General features: G+C 36.8%; 1 protein-coding gene across 1 annotated transcript in view; it reads left to right on the forward strand.

Annotated features, from left to right (window-relative positions):
• The window catches only part of LOC146004773 (15-hydroxyprostaglandin dehydrogenase [NAD(+)]-like), a 44,721-nt gene extending 23,621 nt beyond the window's left edge, over positions 1-21,100 (forward strand). The window contains exons 4-7 of the mRNA XM_083143788.1: positions 6,581-6,687; positions 8,165-8,338; positions 17,848-17,999; positions 20,923-21,100. Coding sequence (XP_082999914.1) covers positions 6,581-6,687; positions 8,165-8,338; positions 17,848-17,999; positions 20,923-21,067 — 578 coding nt within the window. The 3' untranslated portion in view covers positions 21,068-21,100. The remainder of the gene's footprint in view (positions 1-6,580; positions 6,688-8,164; positions 8,339-17,847; positions 18,000-20,922) is intronic.
• Positions 21,101-27,481: the final 6,381 nt, after the last annotated feature.

A 27,481-nucleotide genomic window follows, 5' to 3' on the forward strand; every position in this document is an offset into this window, starting at 1 on the left:
TCCACACTCCTCAGATAGAGTCAATTGCTATTGGTCCCTAAACATAGATCCCGATTAGTCCATCTGTGGAAAAATAGTATATTTATAAAACATTATGGCGGCTGTGTATTGTGTGCAGTGTCGGCGGTGCGGTTGTGGGCGAGATACATACTAGTTTAAATATAAAATTGTTAAAGCTGAAAATTTTAATTAAATGGTTCCGGGTTAGATTCCCTAGGTTGTCAAAATTGGATACTTAATTCTATTTGTTTAAATCTCCCGATTAGCTTTTGTGCACAAAGAGGAGGTCGATATAGATAATAGTTTAAATATAAAATGGTTAAAGCACATCCATCCTCACATGTTCCTATTATCTTGTATCCCTTCTTTTATACCTTCTTTTTTTTTCTACGTCACGTTTTCCGTTAACAATATTTAAGCAATTCAACCTCTACCCATTTCAAACGTACCGCTCAACGGTTCCGAGAATTTCATAACATTTCCTTTAGCTTCTCAACAGTCATCTTCTCAACGACCGGCAAAATTCTCACGGTTTCCAGGAACTACTAAAAATAATTTTAAAAAAAGAACAACGTTTTACAAATGAAATACGTTGTTCACATTCACCACCCCCAGAAACCATACTCACACACAATTCCGAGAATTTCAACTCATTAACGTCACCAAAAACACGCAAAACAAATATGCCCCCAGGGTACAAAACCCGCTGAACGCGGTTGTGTTCTACTTACACACTAGATAATGAATACATGCTTTTATATGTCTACTCTTACACCGTGTCTTACATATTAAAGTAATACGCAATAGCAATACAATCTTAATTTTATATTTATTAATTACTATAATTTTAATTTAATATAATTATTTAATTTATACGTTTATATTATTATTATTATTATGACCCTTCACTGCCTTTTAAGGTTTTAGATCTCTTACTCACTAACATTTCCACTTGTAACATTAGTTTTAATGAACATCCTTTATCTAGAATTGATAAGTTTCATCCACCGTTCTCATTTTATTTTGAATTGATAGGTCTTAAAAAGACAATACAAATAGAAGGGAAAATAATATTTACAGATATTTTAATTTAGCCAGAGGTGATTATGTGAATGTTTATAATGAATTGTTGCATTTACCATATATGGTTGAAATATCTAATGATGTACAACAATCTGTTATGGAACTGACTAGAAATGTGTATGCAATATTAAAAAAACAATATTCCTTCAAAAGTTAAAAGAACAAACAATCAACTGCCTTCGATGACAAGGAAACTAAAGAGATCAATAAAAAGAGAAGGTATCATGATACATTTAAACTCACAAATAAGTGTGAATATTACTGTACTTATTCCCAATTATGGAAAGATGTTAAAAAGGAATATTCTAATGTAAAGGAGCATTACTACGCCTCCTTAGAAAACAATGTTAATGGTGACAAGAATGCTTTTTTGTTTCACTTTATTAGAAAGAAGAGAGAAAATACTATCACTGAAATTATTTATGATAATGTTGTACTGTTCAATGAATATGATATTGCTAATGCTTTCAGTGAGCTTTTTCACAAATCTTTCTCAAAAAGAAGTCATGTAAATTTTAAAAATATTAATCTTCATTCATACACCAACTTAATTGATGTACCTGATATCTTGGAAAAGGATGTAAGTGATACAATTAACAAACTAAAAGGCAGGTCTTAAATAGGTCCTGATGACATACCTAATTTTATTTTGAAAGCAAACAAAGATGTTTTTGTACCATTGTTAACTAAAATTTACAACATGTCACTTACTTCTGGAATATTTCCAGATATCTGGAAAAATGTGTTTATTGTACCTGTAACTAAAAACAAAGATGGAAAAGCCAATTATCTTAATAATTATAGACCAATTACTATATTAAATTCCATGGCAAAGGTTTTTGAACACATAAATGCTGACTATTTGTCTTTTTATTTTAAACAATGTTTTGATGGAAATCAGCATGGATTTTTTTAGAAAATGGTCTACTATTAGAAATTTATTGGTTTTAATAGACTCTCTTAAATTTAACATTAGGAAGCAATCCCAGACCAATATTTTATTTATTGACTTGGCTAAAGCCTTTGATAGTGTCAGCCATCAGCTATTAATTTACAAACTCGACCAAATGGGATTATCACAACGATTTCTGAAATGGTTTTCCAACTTTTTAGTAAATAGAAGTTTCTCTGTTAAGTTTAGTGAATCAACTTCTTCTAAAAAAGAAATACTTTGTGGAGTACCTCAAGGGTCGCCACTTGGCCCAATTCTGTTCGCTGCTTTTATCAATGATGTTACATTATGTTTTAAATCTAGCACATGTTTACTATATGCAGATGATGTAAAAAAATTTAAGAGTATTTTAACAAATAATGATGTCGCTCAACTTCAGGCTGATCTCGATAGAATGACATATTGGTGCAAGATTAATGAAATGAAAATTAACTTGAAAAAGTGTAAAGTTTTAAGATGTACTAAGAAAGTTCATTATATAGTCTCCAACTATTTTATTTATGAAAGTGCGACAGTCATAAAGACTTAGGAATATTAATAGACTCCTCTTTCATATTTGATGAGCACATTTCAGAAATTTGCAAAAGAGCAAAGAGAATGTTTGGTTATATATTCTTCTCATGGAAAGTTTTTAAAAAGGAAGATACCTTAATATTCCTGTATAAAACGATAGTTCGTCCTATTCTTGAATATGTAAATGAATTATGGTTTCTGACTGCAACCAGTCACCTTCAAAAAGTTGAATCAGTTCAGGTTATTATGCACAAAGTTTAAAAAAAAAATACTATGACCAACATTACTCTGAATGGTTATCACAGTTGAATATGTTTTCCTTAGAAGAAAGAAGAAAAATGAAAAGGATAAATTTTGTAGAGAAGATATTAAATTTCCAAGTTGATAGTGAATACTTTTTGAATAATATAGCTTACAAAATTCCCAGATATTCCCATAGGTATATCTCAATTCTCACATGCCTAAACAAGGCCAGAGATTTAGTAGCTAATCTTGTTGAAACCTATAATTTGAATTTATGTTGATGTATAAGATTGTAGGATCCACTGTTTTATTTTATAATTATGTATTCAATTTTTCAATTTTGTATAACCAATTTTGACACAGAGATATACCTGGTTGTTAAATCGTTATCATCACTTCCCTAAATATGATTATTATTATTATTATTAGAACAATACTTGCACAATATTATATAACAATAAACAATTATTAGTATCAGAGATATAATAGATCTCGTTGAAAACTGTAACTTGAAGTGTAAATATGCTAACTTGTTATGTTATGTTATTCTACAGCTTACGTATTTTATTCGTGTAACTTTGTACTTTTGTATTTGACTTTGCTGTATTAGGTTTCATACTGTGCTCAACACTTAAAATAAACGATTATTATTACTATTGTTTCTGAGACACTTGGTTCGGACCCCCGACCCCCCAAATAAATTTCTAAATATGTGCCTATAAGCAATGACTTCTTCCTACACTAGAAATCGAACTCGTCAGTTTTGAAATGTCAGCCATGGCGTGAGGTGATATTTTGGGTTTGCATACCTCTACGCAATCATGAATAGCTCTGAAACTGTAAAACCTAAAGACATGAAACGGGAATTATTCTACTCAGTAAACCTCACTTATGTACAATCATGTTATTTTGGTAATTTCTGAAATTTCTTCCTTACATGACATGATTTTGTCTAAAAATGCGAGTGATGTTTGTCAATTTTTTTTTCAGAGCAATTTTATCAAAGGGGAGGGTTCGTTCTCAAGGTTTGAACTTTTTACAAGATACATGTGCTAGTTGAAATTTAAGAACTACCCCTTTTCCTTTCAGAATCCCGTTAATTTACATTTTTCTTATTCTTGACGATGTTTGGGTTCTAGTAACTCTGCTAAAAGTTGGTGCCAAACGCACGGAAAAATGTAGACAATAAGAACTAACGAACACTGAAGCTTATAAGCACATAGCTTATAAGTAGACCTCGGATTTTTAGGTTCTAAAAAAGTGTGCTTTTAGGCTTCTAAAATAGGCTCTAAAATCCTAAAATAGGTTCGAAAAGCCCTAAAGGTTCTAAAAATCCTAAAATAGGTCCTAAAAATCTTAAGTTGGGCTCGAAAAATCCCGAAGTAAAATTGTTCAAAATTCCTGAAAAATGCTTATTAGGTATAGTCACCGGCAATGAAAATGCGACACCTATATCCTGAAATATGCACTATCTTGCATAAAGTTATGTGTGTTGCCTAACCCTACGGCGATGGAAGAACTTACCATTGGAAATTTGCTATTAAAATCCAATCTTCACCGTATAGTTAGGGAACAATCATTTTCATGTTATCCACAGTCAGACTCCCCAATTTTGTCTGTGAGGATCATGTTATATAATGAAAATAATCTTTCAACAAGAAGATAGTCAGTGGTGCAAACTTCAATGATGAAATGTTAGTTTGCAAGGCGTGAATGCCGCAAAGCACAGAAGTGACGCGAAAGCGAAAGGTAGCAAGACAACACAGATCAGATCACTTTGCATTGTACAAGTGACAGATGCACCAGACATTTTGCTTTGTTTAGAGATGTGAAAAATCACCATGGACTTGGAGGAAGGGAAATAGGCAGAGAGTACGTTTCAAACACGTTCGTCATTGAATTGTTTCGTGACCAGACAAAGCAAATACCTTTGTGAGATATAAAAATCCTGAAACACCTGAAAAATCTATAAAAAAAAACTTAAAAATGACTTTATTTACGTGCATAATCCTAAAATAGGTTCTAAGAAGCAAAATAATTTTTCTTAGGCACTATAAAACTTCATCAGTTGTTGTGTTTTTTTAGCAAAACTCTTACATAACTTATAATTTCTTCTATACCTGTAAATGAAAAAAATAGGTTATAAACCTAAAATCCGAGGTTTACTTATAAGCTAGACAATTGTTTCCAAACTTTTTCGTTTCACGGCACCCTTAGTGTTTCAAGATTTTTTTCCCATGCCTCCCAAGTCAGAATGTAGGCCTATCTAACACTTTCCACGTTCAGTTACGTTGCTTGCCTTAAGTTAAAAAATAAATACATATTTCAAAACTCAGAAAAAAAAATTGTGTAAAAAGTACCAAATAAGCACATATTTGGAATAAGTGTGATTTTAGTGAAAATATTGGAACATTTCGCGGCCCCCTGTAAAGCCCGCCACGGCCCCACTTTGGGAACCACTGAGCTAGAAGAATATGCGGTCCTATTCGGAAATTATCCGCTGTTAGCAACATTGCATGCAACATTAGAAGGCCCGAACCTCTTACTGTAGTCCATACCAAATAGTGTTGATAGCTAAGGATCTCATTTGTGGATCAACGTATGAATCCTTACGTTGTGCAGTTTTCTTCTCTGATTGGGAACGAAAAAGAAATCCGGAAATCTATTGACGTCAAAAGTTACTTCACTATGTTTCAGTTTGTTACACTTCTTATGTGTGGCACAAGGCGCAACCACGAATTTTTGTCTGCGGGGGGCAAGTACCAAGATAAACATTCCAATAATAATAATAATAATAACAACAACAACAACAACAATAATAGCAATAATAATAATAATAATACTGTTATTGTTATTATTACTATTATTACTATTATTAGTGGTAGTAGTAGTATCAAAGACATTATTATCCTTGTAAATTACGTACAAAAGGTGTAGAATTCGGTGCTAAATCATTTGTGTCGGAAAAAACGATTTGAAATATTTTCTTTCAAAACGTTCAATTTCACATTAATAATGGAATGTATTTCTGAAAGACAGAAAATGCATGATAAATGCATTCCGAATATAATTTTTTTTTAACATAACATGTACATCTTTCACGTACAACATACGTTTTACACATGTGTAACGTGGATCGACGCAAAATAAGAAATGGCATATGTATTTGCTAACATTAAATTGTGTATGTATTCAAAGCTTCTTTAATATATACATACATACATACCCTATTATATATATACATTACATAATCAATTAATCCTCCTCATAATAAACCAACAGCAAAAATTATATAAATTGCTTCTGAAATGAAGACAATTTTTACATCCAATTTTTTTCAAACTGAAAACAATATTGATTTAAAATGACGCAAATAATTTCACGAGGGCGCCATGGCATTCTTTTACGTTCTCTATCATTTAGATCGGTCGGCGCCCAGAGCCGACTCCCGCCACCACATAGCTAGGTTTCTGAACTTGATAAGACCAAGGGGAAAAAAAACAGTCATTGCGAACGAAGGAAGCAAGAAAATGTTACGAAATGTATTTTTATTTGCATATAATTTGAAATGGTGAAGGCAAATGCCCCTCTGTGTCCCCTGCAGATGCCCTTGGTTGTCAATATTTGCCCCCCTTTGCTCCTGTAGAATCAATTTCTCTGCAAGGTTGGGGGGAAATGTTCCCCTGTGGTTGCGCCCCTAGTGTGGAATATCATGTTATGCTAAACCCTTCCTGTGATTGTTATTGAAGACAGCAGAACATAAAAAATATATTTTTTTTATATTTACAGAATGCTTCCAAAAAGCTATTTCCGAATTTGGTTGTCTGGATATCGTATTCAACAATGCAGGAATATTGGACGAGATATCCTGGGAAAAGATGTATGACGTCAATATCGTAAGTTATTTTTCAAGCAGAACGAGGGAGATTCGAATATAAATATTAAAAGTTCGACGTAAATTATATAGGAAAGACTCTATAGAGCTCAAATTTACTTAAGGTATCAACTGAAGTAAGACTTGAACATAGGCGTGCGCAGACCCTCTGATTGGGGGGGGGGGCAAAGGCTTTATGAAAGTTCAGTTGTAAAAGAGAAACCTCACTTTATCTCACTGTTTTAGTTTCATTGCATTGATGGGTATATGCATATATATACATACACACATACATACATATCGTAGCGTACCTCTCATTAGGAGGAGCCTAGATTAGGGCATGCAAGTTAAATCTTGAACAGGACAGTTGGTTTTTATTTGGAAAGGGAGTCGGTTGTGAATTTGAAAGACAGTCGGTTGGGGATTTTGAAAGAAAGTCGGGTTTTAAGTACGGAAGACAGTCGATCTTTATTTTGGAAAGTTAATGTTGTTTCGAAAAGTTGTTCGGGAGAGAAGTACAGAGAAGTTAAGATACAGTTTTAAGAGACTAACAACAGTGTGTGTGTGAGAGTTAACTTTGGAACTCTTATTGATATTCGAGAACGAGACAGATAATATCCTCTTCTCTCATACGCCAACATTGCCAATGCAGTCTAAAGGTCATTTTTACCTGAAAATGTGTGAGTTGCCATTCATTTAAAAGGTTGTGTAGATTAAGTTTTATCTAGGTACCTCCGCAGATCAGATGAAGGATGCAGCATAAGCGAGTGCTTATGAGCTAACCCCTATGTAAGGTCCTTTACAAACTATAGAGGCAGTGCAGTGGTTCTTTAAGTTTCTTTACGATATATATATATAGAGCCTCCCCGATGGCGCAGTGGTAGCGTCGTCGCCTTGTAATCAAGGGGTCCCGGGTTCGATACCCGGTGGAGGCACATAGTGGTTCGGATCCCACTTTAAACTGTAGGTCCAGTCCCGATTAGCCTTACTGTGCATAAAGTGGACTTAAAACACCAATTCAATCAATATATATATATATATATATATATATATATATATATATATATACGTGTATATATATATGCATATATAATGCAGCAACATACAGGCACCATAACGAATAAATAAATTGTCTCTGAAATGTGCCGCGCTCCTTTTCCTCCAAACAATTGTGTTCATGCATTTAAGACAAAATCTGAATCTGAAGTACTTAGTAGTTATAACTTCTCTCTCTGGTAATTAACAATGCATTACAGAAAACAAGAAAATTGCGACCAAAACAAGCAAGACAATTTTTAGATACAATTTTTTCAAACTGAAAACAATATTGATTCAATAAATCCAGTATTTCGACGTTTGCAACTGTGCAGATGTGGCAACACCGCCAATCCAGCCAAACGCCTCATTTCGTGCTTCCGACAGTAGATTCACCAGTCAATTATTATTTATAATTATGTACTTGTTTCGAAAACTGTGATTTTTGTTATTTGCCTCCGTAGAAAGGAACAACGAATGGAGTGTTGCTGGGACTCAAGTACCTGGGGAAGGACTCTCTAGGAACAGGAGGTGTGATCGTCAACACAGCTTCCGTGGCTGCGTTCATGCCGTTCCCCCTAATTCCACTCTACACAGTCACAAAACACGCTGTTATCGGCCTTACCAGATCATTTGGAGTGAGTATTTACTTAATGTTAGACTTAGTGCATGAGTAATACCTTGAGGGGTGTAAGGGGTGATTTTCCTCGTAGTACACCCAAATGTCAACCTCACTTCCACGTTAGTGCACCCTGGACTGAAGACTAACGAGGCTCTGGCGACTGGCCCCATGGCCAGTATAATTTTGTTTGTGTTGTCCTGTGTTTTGTCCTTATTTGTGCTGAGTGTTCATTGCAGCCTCGGCTTTTAACGAAAGTCAGAACATTTTAATATTTGATGATTTTATTTAAGCAACGTTAGAGTTGTTATGTGTAATGGTAAGGGGCCGGACCCCGTATAGTGTGACGGGTGCAAAATAGCCTTAGTGCTGACGCACCCAAAATTTTAAAATCAAAATCAAATCAAAAATCAAAATTTAGTAATACCTTGATTTGAGGGATTTCATGATTTGCTACAAACATGTGCAAACACAAAAATGTGTCTATATTCAGAAAGGGATGATAACGAGACGAGACAGAAACTTGGACCCGCTTTATACGGTAGCATTTCTTTTAACATTTTTGCTAGCATAAATGCTATGTAAATGCTTCCAAAAATCTTATTGCAGGCAGTACTTTACACGGAAGTATTTTATGTAACATTTCGATTACATTGTATTAGTCGAGTTACACCATGTATTGTGAGTGAACAGTGTTTACCTGTTTACAATTGAAAAACTAAAATACATTGTATTCTTCCATACATTCACTGCATACTCTATAAGGTATGTATTTAAGAGGGAGGTGGAGTTTGGCGAAGGTCGCCGTGGAAAGTGCTTAAATTTAACATGGGCTTTTTTGCATTTTGTTGAATATAACGTTTTAGGACAAAAATTTGCCGGAAAACACGCAGTAGATGTGAACTTACTTTATGAAACTTTGAGTACATGACACATTTATGCAATTTCAGTCCGATAAATGTGCACAAATTCCATTATTGTTTTTCAATTTCCCATAAGGAAATACGTAAATAAGCACAGAATGGTTATAGGATTTGTGGGTAGCACCAACAAAAATGGCCATTATGATGCATACTAACGTAATGCTCAATCCTTTTATGACTAAGCTAGGGAGGGCTTTTCTTTTAAAAATCACTTGCACAGCCCAAAATGATTGTTTAAAAATGTCATGTATTATCGACGGCGAAAGATACGGCCGCTTCAGCCGAATTTCATTCATCATAGTTCGACACTTGGCCACTAGATGCCTCTGTTGCAAAATTGACCCAGGCTGACGGTGAGGGCTAGTACGCGCGGGTGTTTGAATCCTCTGCACAGCTGGGTTCCGTCCCCTCGTCAGAAGGTCCCGTAGCTGTCACAGCTTGATTTATTGCCTCTTCCCAGGCAAGAAACCAAGAAAGCAGGAAGGCCATGAGTTTGTGTATGTTTGATTGTAGAGAAGCAGAGCATATTTACCATGAATTGGAACCAGTGACACAGTAACTTTATCTCGATCTTACCGCGAAGGACGTATTTAGGGGGGTCCAGGTGTCCCAACGTCCCCCCGAAAGACTTACCAAGTTAAAAAAAATTAAATAATGAGATCATAAAACTTCAATTAAGTAATGAAAATAAGGTGGTTGTTTAATCGCAAATTGTTTATTTCCGCAAAAATATTGGAAAGTAATACGACTTTGAATGACAGTACCAAAGAAGATTTATGCAAGAATTATTACTACTTATAATAACATGCAAAATATTACCAGGAATTTTACTTTCGTCAACTGATTCTAACATCATTTTTTCATACTCAATAAATATTATATTCTTTATCTATTTGACATTAATTTCCTTGCCAGGGCAGTTTCTATTTTTTTTAAATTTTGCCGACCTTAACTACACGTAAGCTAGATAATGAATACGTGATGTTATACTGTATCACTGTTGTTATACCGCCTTCTTACCTATTCATCTTATAAAAATATATTAATTAATTTAATATAATTATACTTATTTTAATTTAACATTATTAATATTATTATTTTGAGACATTACGTTAGGACGCCGCTCCGAAATATATATCTAGATACGTGCCTCGTGTTCGATTTGAATAAAATGTAGAAAAGGCGGGGAGGGTGGTGACGCTTCTTCTTTTTACATTTCGATAGTTTTACCTCACATGTAGTACTTTGTGAGTCAACGGTGGGACGCGCGCAGGTTCGAGTCTCGTGGATGAGCGTGACAACTTTTCTCCTGATATTTCGGCCAGTCAAACTCGCGGGCCGCATGTGAGCCCCAGCATTCGTTAATGCGGCCCGCCTTGGCCCCACTTAACACTTCATGCTTGAAATTATCTATACATTTGTAGTTATCCCGTTTTCTCTTTTCTCGTGATACAAGACCAGACTCATCCAAACTTCAACACATTGACCAATTTTCCCTACACAGGTATACATTCCCTTATAGAGTAGGTGTTGTGTCAACTAAGCAAGCTGATTGACAGGTTACTTCTGAAGTACGAAAATATCTTGCCAGCTGGGGGAGGGCAGCGTGCATACTTTCTGTCGCCTATGAGTCTGTTTCTTGATTTTTAAGGATTTACCTGGAAGAAAAGCCAGTTTCTGTAAAAGTTTCAGAGAACCATATCGCTGCCCAAACTTCGTGGGAGTAAGAAAAGGACTATAGAAGAGGAATGCAGATTTTTCAAGTGAAATGCTTACTTTTGTTGTGAAGTGAATACTGAAAAGCGTAGAAATTTTGTACCCTGATAAAGTAAATTCATTCAGAAATATTTCTTTATCACGAAATAAATTTGCCATAATCTGTGGCGGAGTGGTTAGCACAACCCGTCGCGACACCAGAGGTTGCGGGTTCGAATCCTGGCCTGAGCATGGGTTTTCTTTGTATGTGTCCCTTCATCAATTTCATCATATCATTACTCATCCTCATCGTCGCCATTAGCCAAACGTTGCAGAAAAGGAACGCTAATAAAAAAATCAGAGGAGAGGATTTATTACTTAGTCAACGAACAATTGAAAGCGAAAATTGTTCGTGTTGTTGCCTTTTCGCTCACAATATGCGAAATTACGGACGTCTGTGAGCTAGCTCGGTTTGCTCCCTTCACTCGTGGATGCGATTCTTATCTCGATATGACAGTAAAACTACTTGAATGATTCCTCCCCGTGACACAAGAGCTGATATTTTGAAGGAAGTGGAGGCCATTTTGCAAAGTTACAGTCTTCCGTTATATTAAAACTTTTTAATAAAGTTATAATTTGTCCAAAGTAAAAATACTACGTGATGAAGTTGGAAACAGGTTTCAAGACTTCATCATACTATAATTAGTTGGACTATATTTCACTTGGCAAGCAATCAATTAACATTGGGAAAAATCACAATAGGAGAGAGCAACTAATGTGATGCAGGAACTGGTCATATGTTTCCACAGGGGATTCCCATCATCACTGAGAGTTTGTCCCCACCCTTGGCCGATTAGCCGGCCCCGTGGCGGAGTATTTATCTCATTTCGCTACGACGCCAGTGGTCCCGGGTTCGAATCCGGTCTGGGCATACGTGTCCTTCGTGAGAGTCTCTTCATCGATTACATCATATCATCATTAGCCAAGAGTGGCAGAAAGGCGAAGTAAAATAAACAAAATCAATCAATCTTGGCCGATTAAAGCTGCTGTGAACTCCAACGATGAGAACTGTGCAAAGGGACTTAATTCAGATCATAACAAAGAAAACTACTTCGTCTAAGTGTATGTTCAATATTATACTATTGTTTCCTGACATCTTTGTTACTACTGTACATTTTGTTACATTGTTTTGTCCGTCTTTCTCCTTTTCAGTTTTTCCATATGTTATTACGCATGTCTACGTTTCCCCTTTTTAAATTCCAGGTAGTTTCGCTTCTGCACATCTCTAATAGGGACTCGATTCGTTAATAGTTGAAATAATAATTGTTACTAATTCTTGCCTTATTATTATTATTATTATTATATTGATTTTATATAAAAAAACACCCCCTTCAAAGGAAAATACTTTCTTTCAACTGATATTCTCTACCGCCTTCTTTACTCTCAATTGATAAAATTCCAACCTCAACAAGAAAATTCAACATAATTATAGTAGCCACTGTAATCAACCAAATTTATTCAATTAAAACTTTAGTCATGAATGTTCTGTCTCTGGAGCCTGCCACTCGTCTCGCTCCATGCAAGAATCAGCCAGCAAGCAGAGAAATGCGAATTGCTTTGCCAGTGGAGAAATTTTAGCCTCCGAAACCAGAATTAAAAGAAACAGGTGGGTGTCCTTTTCCTGGAAACCTCCCTGCGCGAGTCACGCGGAGGGGAGGGGATGGTGAAGGAAGGAAGGTTCTCTGGCCTCAGGCTTAGGACAGCCGAAAAGAATTCCTAGTCCTCTGATATGTCGCTAGGTGTCTCTGTATCGCATCGGGCCAGGAAACTACTTTCATGCCAACCTCATGCATTCCTCTTCTATAGTCCTTTTCTTACTCCCACGAAGTTTGGGCAGCGATATGGTTCTCTGAAACTTTTACAGAAACTGACTTTTCTTCCAGGTAAATCCTTAAAAATCAAGAAACAGACTCATAGGCGACAGAAAGTATGCACGCTGCCCTCCCCCAGCTGGCAAGATATTTTCGTACTTCAGAAGTAACCTGTCAATCAGCTTGCTTAGTTGACACAACACCTACTCTATAAGGGAATGTATACCTGTGTAGGGAAAATTGGTCAATGTGTTGAAGTTTGGATGAGTCTGGTCTTGTATCACGAGAAAAGAGAAAACGGGATAACTACAAATGTATCCTATAGATAATTTCAAGCATGAAGTGTTAAGTGGGGCCAAGGCGGGCCGCATTAACGAATGCTGGGGCTCACATGCGGCCCGCGAGTTTGACTGGCCGAAATATCAGGAGAAAAGTTGTCACGCTCATCCACGAGACTCGAACCTGCGCGCGTCCCACCGTTGACTCACAAAGTACTACATGTGAGGTAAAACTATCGAAATGTAAAAAGAAGAAGCGTCACCACCCTCCCCGCCTTTTCTACATTTTATTCAAATCGAACACGAGGCACGTATCTAGATATATATTTCGGAGCGGCGTCCTAACGTAATGTCTCAAAATAATAATATTAATAATGTTAAATTAAAATAAGTATAATTATATTAAATTAATTAATATATTTTTATAAGATGAATAGGTAAGAAGGCGGTATAACAACAGTGATACAGTATAACATCACGTATTCATTATCTAGCTTACGTGTAGTTAAGGTCGGCAAAATTTAAAAAAAATAGAAACTGCCCTGGCAAGGAAATTAATGTCAAATAGATAAAGAATATAATATTTATTGAGTATGAAAAAATGATGTTAGAATCAGTTGACGAAAGTAAAATTCCTGGTAATATTTTGCATGTTATTATAAGTAGTAATAATTCTTGCATAAATCTTCTTTGGTACTGTCATTCAAAGTCGTATTACTTTCCAATATTTTTGCGGAAATAAACAATTTGCGATTAAACAACCACCTTATTTTCATTACTTAATTGAAGTTTTATGATCTCATTATTTAATTTTTTTTAACTTGGTAAGTCTTTCGGGGGGACGTTGGGACACCTGGACCCCCCTAAATACGTCCTTCGCGGTAAGATCGAGATAAAGTTACTGTGTCACTGGTTCCAATTCATGGTAAATATGCTCTGCTTCTCTACAATCAAACATACACAAACTCATGGCCTTCCTGCTTTCTTGGTTTCTTGCCTGGGAAGAGGCAATAAATCAAGCTGTGACAGCTACGGGACCTTCTGACGAGGGGACGGAACCCAGCTGTGCAGAGGATTCAAACACCCGCGCGTACTAGCCCTCACCGTCAGCCTGGGTCAATTTTGCAACAGAGGCATCTAGTGGCCAAGTGTCGAACTATGATGAATGAAATTCGGCTGAAGCGGCCGTATCTTTCGCCGTCGATAATACATGACATTTTTAAACAATCATTTTGGGCTGTGCAAGTGATTTTTAAAAGAAAAGCCCTCCCTAGCTTAGTCATAAAAGGATTGAGCATTACGTTAGTATGCATCATAATGGCCATTTTTGTTGGTGCTACCCACAAATCCTATAACCATTCTGTGCTTATTTACGTATTTCCTTATGGGAAATTGAAAAACAATAATGGAATTTGTGCACATTTATCGGACTGAAATTGCATAAATGTGTCATGTACTCAAAGTTTCATAAAGTAAGTTCACATCTACTGCGTGTTTTCCGGCAAATTTTTGTCCTAAAACGTTATATTCAACAAAATGCAAAAAAGCCCATGTTAAATTTAAGCACTTTCCACGGCGACCTTCGCCAAACTCCACCTCCCTCTTAAGAAGTGCCATTGCTTTGTACCTAAAACCTTTTTATATGAAACGTTATTCCACTCGGTTGAATAGTTATCGGCTTTCAAAAATGTGAAGTGATGCGTTGTTTACATCTCACGCGGCCGCCATTACATCTAGAACTCGCTTCTTATTGGTTACACTACGAAAACTGCTACGGAAATAGGACCAATTCTATCCTTGAGAAATGCAATGAAATATACCATGACATCTGAAATGACACTTTACACGATGGCATTAAGGTCATGGCATAAATGTTAAGAAAAATGTTTTCGTTTAAAACGGGCCTTATTGTCCGAGACTATCGCCTTCGTTTGTGACTTGGATATCTGAAATATGAACCTAAACTAAATTTACTTTCCTATACGACCTCTTGGAATGTACCAAGCCTGGACCCTTAGGTAATTCATGTATTTGGTTTATGGTAATTTAAAAGTTTATTCATTAGTAACAATTTTGAGACTGCACTACGTATGTTCAGGAAAACATTTCTCTTTTCGAGGACTCGTAGAGTCGAAACGAGGCGTCAAAGAGAAAAATTGATTTAGAAAAGTTGTCTGTCTTAATGGTCTCTAATAGATACGACTTACAGTGAAACCTCTATTTTACGTTTTTCAGGGGACCAAGCCGAAAAAATTTAAAATGCGTCAAAATGTAAAATCGAGGAAAGTTTTTATAACATTTTGCTATGTTGGGACCATCAAGATTGAATGTATAAAGCAAAGAAAATGTAAAATCCTTAAAAAACATAAAAACTGGGTTCCACTGTATATGCAAGATGTCATGCAATATATTGATACTGACCCCTCACTAATGTTCACCTCCCTCACCAAGAAATTAACCACCACACGTCGATCTTGAGGCACGAGCTATCCACTTGGGCCACCATTCTTGGTTTTATGGCTGTGAATGGATGTCCTACTCTTGGGTCAACCTTTAGACTTGTGCGCCAGCATTTGAATTGTCTCTTCCATTGTTTCACAGTGGCATATGATGAACATCGCTCACCATACACAGTAGAGTAAATGGTACCTTCTAGGCCACCCCCCAAAATCTAACCATTTTAAAGTGATCTCTTCAAGTGTAATTTCATCAAAAATAAAAATTTAGCTGTTTTTCTAAGTGTAAGAAAGTGAAAATTTGTTTCACGCAAGAGTTCAACATTCAATTTTTATAGAGTAAAATCGTAAGATTTAAATAATTTCCTCTTATTTTTTAAAATTTCACTTTTTTAAAAATTCTAAGTGTAAATAAATAACTATTTTTTTAAAAAATGTTATTTATTTGTTTTGAATAGGGTTGAATTTCAAAATCCTTCTTCTATTGCAGATTTTTCTAAGCGAATTAAATATTACGGGAATGTTGGAAAGAATTCTCATGTAACCTAGTTTTTACTCGGACAAATCAATAGTTTTGCCACGAGAATTCTTTGCATTCCAAACATTCCTGAGTGTGTGCGCGTGTGTGTAGAGATTGATGCACTTACGGGTGCGTGTGAGCATTGACCTGTTAAGAATGTCACATCAATAATACTGGCTCGGGAATGTCATGTGACTTGTGCTGATTGGTTGGCTAAAGGAAATTTCCTATTAGTAGTCTTGTTACTAAAATTCTTTGCATTCCAAACATTCCTGAGTGTGTGCGTGTGTGTAGAGATTGATGCACTTACAGCTGTGTGTGAACATCGAGGCATTGCCCTGTTAAGAATGTCACATCAATAATACTAGCTCGGGAATGTCATGACACCCCTCCCCCCCTAGAAGGTACCATTTACTCTACTATACACAGCTATCATACTTTCTATGTCCAGATTTTTCTTGCAGATACGGGAACCTAATCGCAGCTCGATACTCAATTTTGTTCAACATGCTTCCGTCTCCTACTCTCGTTGCTCTAACTCCAGTTCAACAGAACGCGTAATGATAAAAATTGGCGTTATTGTTATTGAGATACCAGCCTACAATTGTGTAATATTTCCGTGGCCTAGCACATATACATCATGGTGAGGGTAATAACTTTGTGGCCTCCCCTTGTATATAAACTATAGGTACGTGCATTATGTAATGCTCTCCAAATATTTTAGCTTATCTACATTTAAATCCAAGTGTAGGGCTGTGTTAATTAAGTAGTCCGTAATTAAGTTATAGCTATGCATTATTTATACGAGGTTTGTTCAAAAAGTATCCGACGTTAATTTGTTTGGCGTAAACAAATGTAGTTAGGGAGGCGTAGTTTGATGCACATATGTAGGTGATCCTAATGCACATTTATGTTTGTTTTTTCGAGCCTGTCGAAGCAGTTAGATGGTGTAAGTGATTGGCGTCGGAATTTCGTTTTTGACAAAATGACTGAAAAACTTGAACAACGCTACTGCATTACATTTTGTGTCAAACTTGGAGAATCCCAAGTGGAAACGATCCGCAAGATTCGACAGACCTTCGGGGACGAAGCAGTGGGCACCACACAGATAAAGGAGTGGTACAACCGCATCTAAGATGGCCGCACGTCAGTGGAGAGTGAAGCACGTTCTGTTAAACCCTCAACATCCAGAAATGAGATCGTCATTGACCAAGTGAACAGTCTGGTGATGCAGGATCGTCGAATCACGATCATAGAACTTTCGAACGAGGTGGGCATCAGCATTGGATCCGTTCATTCCATTTTGACTAATGATTTTGGCCTCGGGAGAATCTCAGCGAAGGTGGTGCCGAAGCTGCTAACGATCAAGCAATAGAAACTCCGCTTGGAGATACAGACTTTCCTGGCCAAACACAGCACACCTGTGCTTCGCCAGGCTCCATACTCTCCCGACATGGCTCCGTGTGAATTCTGGCTTTTCCCCAAGCTGAAAATGCCCCTGAAAGGAACCAGATTTCAGTCCAGAGAAGACATCATTCAAAATGCGACGGACCAGCTGCGCACAATCCCAAAAGAGGCGTTCCAGTGCTGCTTCCAACAGTGGGATAACCGCTGGGAGGAGTGTTTGGCAGCCCAAGTGGACTACTTTGAAGAAGATTATTGTAAGATTGTGGTATCTGAATACATCTTTTTTATTAATAAAAGTCGGATACTTTTTGAACAAACCTCGTATGTAGAATCTTTATGCAAAATGCCAACCTGTTTTCATTTGTTCTCTCATTGCAGACGGAAAGTTATTTTGATAGAACAAGAGTTCGTGTGGTCGCCCTGTGTCCAGCACAAACTGCAACCAACATAATGAAAGTCAGAAATATGGCCAGAATCATTTCCAAGATGTCGATTAGGAGTATGTTGAAGTTCCGCGGTTTTGGACAGAGGTAAGTGAGAGCACTAACGTTTATCTTAGGCTTGATGTTACCTAGAGACACACACACACTCAGTTGTTAGTCTATGGACTTCAGTGCAAATGTCTCACAAAATAGGAAAAGTATGAATGGATTTCCAATGTCTTTCTGTAGGTTCCAGTATGTACAAAACTTTCTTATTGTGTGTAATGAGAATATCTCTGAGATGTTCTACTCAATTTTACTCATGCACTACTTTCTTCTCTATTCCTAAGGGGGGTGTAAGGGGTGACCTTCCACGTAGTACACCCAAATGTCAACCTCACTTCCACGTTAGTACACCCTGGACTGAAGACTAACGAGGCTCTGGCAACTAGCCCCATGGCCAGTATAATTTTGTTTATGTTGTCCTGTGCTTGGTCCTTGTTTGTGCTGGGTGTTCTTTGCAACCTCGGCTTTTAACGAAAGTCAGAACATTTTAATATTTTATGATTTTATTTCAGCAACGTTAGAGTTGTTATGTGTAATGGTAAGGGGCTGGACCCCGTACAGTGTGAAGGGTGCAAAATAGCCTTAGTGCTGACGCTTCCAAAATTTTAAAATCAAAATCAAAATCAAATTCCTAAGGCTTGCCGACTCTCGAACTGTAGTGACTGCTCCCTGACGGTGACTCCGGTTAGAGCTATTTACCTAATCTGAAATGTCAACGGTATAATTGGTTTACATACTTACTAACTGGGGAATGCAATCTGGAATAGATATATTCAGTAATTCTGAGATTTCGGAACTAATGACTCTAATTCCTGGATTTCTGGACTACGGACTGCATGGATTGGAATCAAGATCTTTTGCTCACAAATAATTTATTTACCCATCCTCTTTCCTTCTTCTATTTTGAAACTCCAGGCGGTTGCAAAATAAGGAAAATTAAGTTCTGCAAAGGGTTGACAGTCTTGGCATTACTCAATATGCAATAATATTTTTATTAAAAATACAACATTGTACCTTCTTCCCTTTTTAGAAAAGTACAAAACAAATTGTAGTAAATCATGCAATGTTAATTAGACATTAAACATTGTCTACTGCTTTCTTAACTATACATATTCTAACACTCTTCTCTCGCCTTGAGGTGAACAAATTTCTTCTTGCCTTTGTGATTTTAGGTGCTCCAAGCAACTACTCCAAGAAACATTTGAACACTGCTCTACGTTTTGCTCAAAATATGCTACTAGTTCTAGTTTTTGAGGAGAAAGAATTGTGTTTGCTTGAATTCTACACTGGGTTGGGTTCCTACTACGAAGGCCACTTATAAAACAATTCCTGAATTTTCAATGTTTTTTGTGTAGTACTGTTATGTTGTTCCACTGAATTTGATTTGATTTATTCCACGCATGTGTGCGTGTGCTGCTTGTGTTAATTTATGCTATTCCATATACAACAACCTGATTTTCCTATGAAAGTTCCCCCATATTCACATTGTGCGTTTTATTTACAGTTTCTGATAGCTTTTATGTGGTTTTATGGTTTGGCGAGTGGTAGTATGTTTCTTAGCGTCTTCTTACTGTTGAATGATGTCCTAAGTTGGAATTTTGAACCAATTCTGCTTTTTGGACAACCCGTGGAGATATGGGGTACTTTAGTATTATACGGACTACCTCATTTGTTTAAGTTAAATTATATTCCCCTCGCAAACATGAGTCATTCGGTTAGGTTAGGTTAGGTTTCCTTTGCTTTCCCAGAAAACAGACGGTCTGAAATGAGGTAGTACGTATAATACTAAAGTACCAGATATAGTATGCATATGGTGCCCTTTCAGTCAGTTCTTGTATGCAGTTGCTGTTGTTCTGTATTGGTAAGGTTACTACCGTAGTACTGTAGTATTAGTAGTAATCAGTCGAGTTTTGGCGTGTACTGTTGAATGATGTCCAACGTTGGAATTTTGAACCACTTCTGCTTTTTCGATAATGTGAATTATATCTAATATCCAGGAAGGAAAAATGGGAGTACGATTTTATGCACATTATTGAAGATAGTAAGTAACACCAAGAGGAAGAATGTAGCTAAGAAACATGCTACCACTAGCCAAACCAGAAAATCACATAAAAGCTGTCAGAAACTAAATATAATGCACAATGTCAACTGGGCGAGCTTACACAGGGAAATCAGGTCGCTGTCTATGGAAAGGAAGCGGGATCCTGGGATTACAGATCCTAATACTGACATTCCTTGCGTGCTCAGTGAAAGGGTGCAAAAATTAAATACGAAATATTGCGATAAGAGCCTAGGGTCTTAGAAACCAGCATGCCGAGAAACATGCTCACTGTCCGGAACCATCCGGATGTTACATTTTCTGTTCGCTGGATTGGATGGAGAGGTTTTAATCCCCTGGCCTGAGAGGTCACACGACCTGAATCAACTCGATTTTCCGTTTTGAGATATCTCAAATAACTTGTTTATGAGACTCCAATGGACAGTAATATGGAATTCGTTGCCAGGATTCTTGCCGCTTGTGATAATTCGTAACAAGCCAAGGGTATTTTAAAGGGTCATGCTTGCATTCTGATTGGTCGTCGTCATTTTGAACAACTGTTGTGACGTGCATAATTGTTTGTCAAGGCCTTGAAACTAGTTTCCAAACGTCAAACATGCAACTCAGAAGCCTACATCTATGGCAATAAATGTCGCTACTCATTGTACATCAGCAGTGTTCATACATGTCACTTATTTGTCATTCTTATGGACGACAGTATATGCTGGAACTCGGCATGTTTCAGCGCATATCTCGTTACGATATTTTCTCCGACCCTGGGTTCTCTATCTGAAATTCTTCAGTGGTGCATCACATACTTCCTGTTTCATTGTTGCACGCTTTTACTGGATCACCCTGTATGCATACGTACAGGGTGATTCAGTATATATTGTATATATTTTTTCAAATGTGTTGGTTTTCTTTCAGCCCAGCGCTTGTAGCAGATGCCGTGTTAAAGATGATCCGAGAGGCAGAAAATGGATCAGCATTTGTCTGCCATGATGGAATAGTCACTGAGTTTCAATTTCCACATTTTGTGCTCAAGGATTTAGATCCGTCCATTCTTTCCTAGTGGAAAATTTCCTTCAAGGGAAAACTGATGCCAGTACACGCGCCAGTTCTAAATACACTGGAGGCTATTTCTCAACTGCCATTTGTGAAGCCAACAAGGGTTGTATGCCGTAGCCACTACCTCGGAGCAGTTCGTAAAGACTGCGGGTTGGAATGTCAAACACTGACGAACATACTTATATTTTGTGTAGCTGGTTTAAGACATAGGGGTTGTTTCATTAGTCAGTTAGGATATTTATACAAATGTGACGTCATAACTATTGTTCGTTTGTATACGTTTCTCTCTTACGTTTTCTCAGAGATCGAATTGGGCCAGTATGAGCCGGTATGGAATACTGGTAGTAAATTAATATGCCAAAAATAATACCGACAGTATTTTTTTCTTTAATTGGCACGCGTCTTTTGGAGCTGATCGCACAAGTAGTTTGTTTGATCGAAATTTTTTAAAATATTATACGCTACAAAATGTACAGCCACGTGGTTTATCCGTTTACGTGTCGTAAATGCCCACTCGCATTTTTATTTCTGATCTCTATTTTTTTTGGTAGTTGTTGTGCGATGGAAAACACATATAGTACAAAATTAACTGAATTTATTAAGAAACTCACAAAACAACATAACACTTTACATTACAACGAAACTACGTTCTTCATCAGGGGGTGCTCGTTGCTATGTGAAGTACGTATGCATTACGTCATCTGGGAGGATCGGGTTTGACGGTGCTCGTTGCTATGTGCAGTAAGTTTGGTGCGGGGTACATTTAGCTACTAACACGTCGCACAAATCGGAACAAGCAGGTTATTGGTTTTGTCGCATTCGATATATTTTTATTGTATTATTTCTCTTGAAATGAGATTGTTTTGTTCATTCCACCTATAATCATGCCTAATTGTGCAGTAACCAGCTGTGAGAATTATAACCAAAAAAGTAAAGGAAGTGATATAAAATATCATAGATTTCCAGCTGATAATTCGTGTAAGTAAACAGTGGATTCGTGCTTGTGATCGAGAACATAATATTAATATTAAAAATGCGAGAGTGTGCAGTGCCCATTTTTGTAAAGAAGACTACGTGCGAGATCTAAGAGCAGAACTTCTGTGTTTGACAACAAAGAAAGTACTGAAGCCAACTGCAGTGCCATCACTAAAATTACACCATTTTACTTCAGTGCAAAATAATAGAGAATGTGGTGTAGCAAATTCTCCTGAACCTTCCTCTTCAAAACATGAATCATTTTTAGGATGTGCTGATAAAGACTGTGGAGATGTACGCTACGAAAGGTGTGAAATAAGGAAACGTTCCTTAAATAAGCTAAATACTATGTCGCCGAAAAAAAGAAAAATAGCCGTAGGTACAGAAACTGCTAGCAATGTTTCGTTGTTGGAAAACATATTCGATCGTTTACAAAGGAGAAACACACGTCCGCATAATGAAGCAAATAAATTAAAGATTACAAACAACCTCTATCAACCTGCTTTAACTAAATAAAGAAGTTCAAAATCTAAAACGTAACCTAACCGACAGTACCACAAGAAAAGTCATCAATATCTTGAAAATGTGTTCAACTAGTGCGAAGTACGTAGTGAGCCTAACTGATTTGTTATGTACATTTTATGTAAGTCGGATATATAATTACTAACAAATTCATTTATTTAACACAAACCGATGTTGATTGTGATTTGTATGTTCACATTATTGTGAAAAACGTTGTCGGAAATGTGCATCTCGAAGATCGCGTACTAACTTTCACCCTATTGGAAATGAAATTCACTTACATCTTCAATTCGAGTTACATAGCGTTGTGTGCACGATGGTAAATATTTTATGAGTGAATATTACACCCATCATTGAAATTTTTGCAACTTTCTTCAATTTTGGTTTTTCACAAATACAGTACATTGTGAATAATTTTGTACCCTTGTACTCAATATAAACCAATGGATGTTACATTATTTCTTTGTAGTACATTTCTGTCAAAGAGAGCAAGATCTAAGATTAGTGTAATGCAAGTTACTTCGTTAATGTACAAATGTGTGTCGCATATCAGCCTTGGAGTATATTTTCCGGTTATACGAGGCGCATCCAGAAAGTAAGTTTCCCCATTTTTTTTAAAAAAAAAACAACAACACAGTTTCAGGAAACAATTTATTGGCAACAGGTACAGCAAAGGTTCAGCTATTTTTCAACATAGCAACCACCATAATTGAGACACTTGTCGTATCGTGGTATCAACTTTTGGATCCCACTGTCGTTGAACTCTGCCGCCTGTGAATGGAACCAGCGTGTGACAGACGTCTGCAGCTCTTCGTCGTTGCCAAAACGCTCACCGGAGGACAGGAATTTCTTGAGGTGCAAGAAAACGTGCAAATCGCTGGGAGCCAGATCAGGACTGTAAGGTGGATGATCAAATAACTCCCAGTCAAATTCCGTCAAAACAGCTGCTGTGCGCCGAGCCGTATGTGGACGAGCATTGTCATGGAGGAGCACAACACCTGCAGTAAGCATGCTACGCCTCTTGTTTTTATAGGCACGTCGCAATTTCCTTAGTGTTTCACAGTAATGGTCAGCGTTCACCGTTTCACCTCTGGGGAGGAAGTCAATGAGCAAAATGCCCTTCCTGTCCCAAAACACGGTGCACAGTAGTGTAAAATACAATATAACCAGTGCCAGAAAGTATGAACCCCCTTCATGCAGATTTGCCTACACTTAAAACTAGCTCAACATGCCCATATGAGCTTTTTGCTCAAGTGTGGAACCCCGTCTAATCCAAGATTTTTGTAAAAATGCCCTCGGGAAGTTCCTGAGAAAGTATGACCCCCCTCAGATTGATTTGCCTACACTTATAAAAGGCACTTCTGTGAGATTGTTGTCCATAAACCTGTCAAAAATATGCTCCTCTTGATATTTTTTTTGGCCACACCTAAAACTACGCCAACGTATTAACACACACACACACACACACACACATTGACCTTGACTTTGACCTTGACCATGACCTTGACCCTGACCTTGACCTTGACCTTGACCGTGACCTTGACCTTGACCTTGACCTTGACCTTGACCACACCCACCTACATACACACCCACACCCACCCACACCCACCCACATACACCCACACCCACCCACACACACCCACACACACCCACACACACACACACATATATTTACTTCCGGTCCACTTGTGGCCTATTTCTGCTTTATTTCTGTCGCATTATGTTTTGCAACAAATTATTACCCAATATTATGCATTAGACACGTGTTGTTTTCTGATTGGTTGCTTATGACATAATGTGATGACGTGTTAAATTCTGATTGGCTTATTGTTTCAGATGTTTTCAATGCGGTCCGTGCTTAGGGTATATAAAGAGATTTTGCATTGCATATCAGCCAGTATTGAAAAAGTTGTTGAAGAGTACAGATGTGTTGTTGCAGTGCTGCTCATATTTTTTAAACACAAAAATATTGCAGATTTGTATAAATTGAATTACAAATCTATTTGATTTAATATACAGAATTTTTGACAACCTGTCATAGGTTTATTAAGTATAAAGTTTTGATTTGGACCCCAAGAAATTTTATATAAATACCAAAGCCAAAAATATTAACACACATACACACATACACACACACAAAATATACAAATCACACTGCTGAACCCAACTAATATTTTTTATTAAGCATAGAATTTTGATTTGGACCCCAGGAAATTGTATATAATAAACAACAACAAAAATGCCAAATCAAAAATATTGTAATCAATGCAAAAAGAATATATCTAGCCCCAATTGGGCTAAGCATCAAAGGAATTGTAATCCAGACAAATGCAGAACTCCCACAAAAATTTGCCCTAAATGCCATAGAAAATATAATCTGCAATACTTCACATATACACATAAAAATACTTGCTCTGCACAGTTATCAACATTGCCCCCACAACCATCTACATCTGGTCTGAAAAGGAAGCATGAAACACCTGTTAATGCTTCACCGGCAAAGCAGCCACGCTATGAACCCATCCATAGCAGTTTTAAAGGCCAATTAAGGGATTATCGGTTTGTATCAGAGCCAAGATGTGGTATTAAGAATTTTTGAACAGTATAAATCCAGATGTGCAGGCAATTCTAAATGCACAAAATGGGTCTTATAAGCTGTCCCTCAAATTGTTTGCACAATATAAGAAGCCAAATGGCACAAAATTTACACAGCCCCACATAACAGAAACTGTACCGGTATATTCAAATGCAAATTCAGACAAAATAATAAGCAGTTTGATAGATCAATTAAATATTAAACACTCTGAATTTGCAGCAAAGGAGTCTGGATGGAGCCTATGCGGATCTTCACACAAGTTATATGTTAATATTTCTGAATTCAACCCATTACAAGGTTCCACTTATGTGCCATTACCTGCCAATATCAAAAACAAAACAGCTGTGGTTAATATAAAAAATAATGACCAGAAATGCTTTTTGTGGTGTATTTTAGCTGCTTTGTATCCCGTTTCAAGGAATCCTGAGAGAATAACTTATTATAAACAACATGAGAATGATTTTGATGAGGCAATGGAGGGTTTAGAATATCCAATGTCTGTCCAGAATATTGACAAATTTGAAAAAAAGGCCAGGAATATCAATGGAAAACAATTATCTTTTAATATATTTATTTGTTCCACTGGCCGTGACAATTGCTTGATAGATCCTCTCAGAATCAGTACACTTGATGATGAATCTGCTATTCCGATTGATCTGCTCTTAATTAAAGGAGATGGCACAAACCATTACACTCTGATACATAATCTTGAAGCTTTAGTCAGAACACAACTAGACAAATCCAATACAATATTCAAGTTGTGCAGAAGATGTTTGTCTGTATTTGATGGTCAAAAAATAATAAATGGGGTTCGGGAAGTGAATGCAGAAATTGCTAAAAACAAGTTAATTGAGCATCTGAAATACTGTGGCAATTATAAACCTCTTCATATGGTGATGCCTAATCCAAGTGAAAATGCAAAATTCAAAAAGTTTGAAGCCTTGTTGGAACACCCAGCATATATTGTCTGTGATTTTGAATCAAACCTCAAACCTCTTGCATTCTGCAATCCAGATCCTGAAGAATCTTCAATTACACCATACCAGCTACATGAACCTTCCAGCTTTTATTATGTGGTTGTACAGGATGGTGTTGTTAGTAAAGAAAATTTATACATGGGAGCAGATGCCATCAAAGAATTTGCACTTAGAATAGAAAATGAGTGCCATGACATAGCATCTAATATTTTATTAAAATCAAAACCTATGTTGCCTTTAACAGAGAAACAGATTGAAGATTTCAACAATGCAGAAAAATGCCCGGTATGTGATTCTGAATTTTCAGATATAAATATCAAGGTGAAACACCATTCTCATACAGATGGTAAATTCTTAATGGCCCTGTGTAATAGCTGTAATATTAAGATCAAGAGACCAAAATTTATCCCTATATTTTGCCATGGAGCATCCAATTATGATTTTCATCATCTGATCAGGTACGAGGGGTTTGAGAAGCATAATTTAAATATTTTAGCTGAAAATGATGAAAAATATATTGCCATTAACAAAATAATTAAAGTTAATGGTGTTCCTATTCACATAAGATTTCTTGATTCTTACAGAATTTTATCGGCTAGCCTGGCTACACTGGCCACTCAATTATCTGATGATCAATTCAAAATCACATGTGCTTTGTTTCCAAATCAGGAGCTGAAATTAATTAGGCGGAAGGTTGTATATCCATATGATTATGTTACAGATTTTTCTAAATTTGATGAGTGTTCTCTGCCACCACAACAAGAGTTTTACAGCAAAATCAGAGCATCTGGAATCACTGATGATGATTATCACCATGCCCAATTGATGTGGAACAATTTAAAATGCATTTGGTGATTATCACAAGGCATATTTAAAACTTGATGTGACCCTCTTAGCTGATATACTGCAGGCATTCAGAAAATCTTCCATGCAAAATTATGAACTAGATCCAATATATTTTTACAGTGCCCCGGGCCTAGCATGGTCTGCAATGTTTTTAAACACTAAAATGCAATTGGATCTGATCCAGGATCAAGACATGTATCTGTTTATGGAACAATGTATAAGAGGAGGCATGGTGCAATGTTCTCAGAGATATGCCAGAGCAAATAACAAATATATTCCTGATTATGATCCAGCACTGCCATCAAATTATATACTGTATGTAGATGCAAACAGCCTGTATGGTTATGCCATGATGGATAAACTGCCATATTCAGGGCTTGAATGGGTTGAAGATTTCAATATTGAGAATCTTAAGGATTTTGATGACAGTGACTATGGCCTCTTCTTAGAGGTTGATCTGACAATTCCAGATAATTTACACAACAAATTTTCTGATCTGCCC

This window comes from Lepisma saccharinum, chromosome 22 (genome assembly GCF_977018435.1).
Source record: "Lepisma saccharinum chromosome 22, izLepSacc3.1, whole genome shotgun sequence".
NCBI lineage: Eukaryota > Metazoa > Arthropoda > Insecta > Zygentoma > Lepismatidae > Lepisma > Lepisma saccharinum.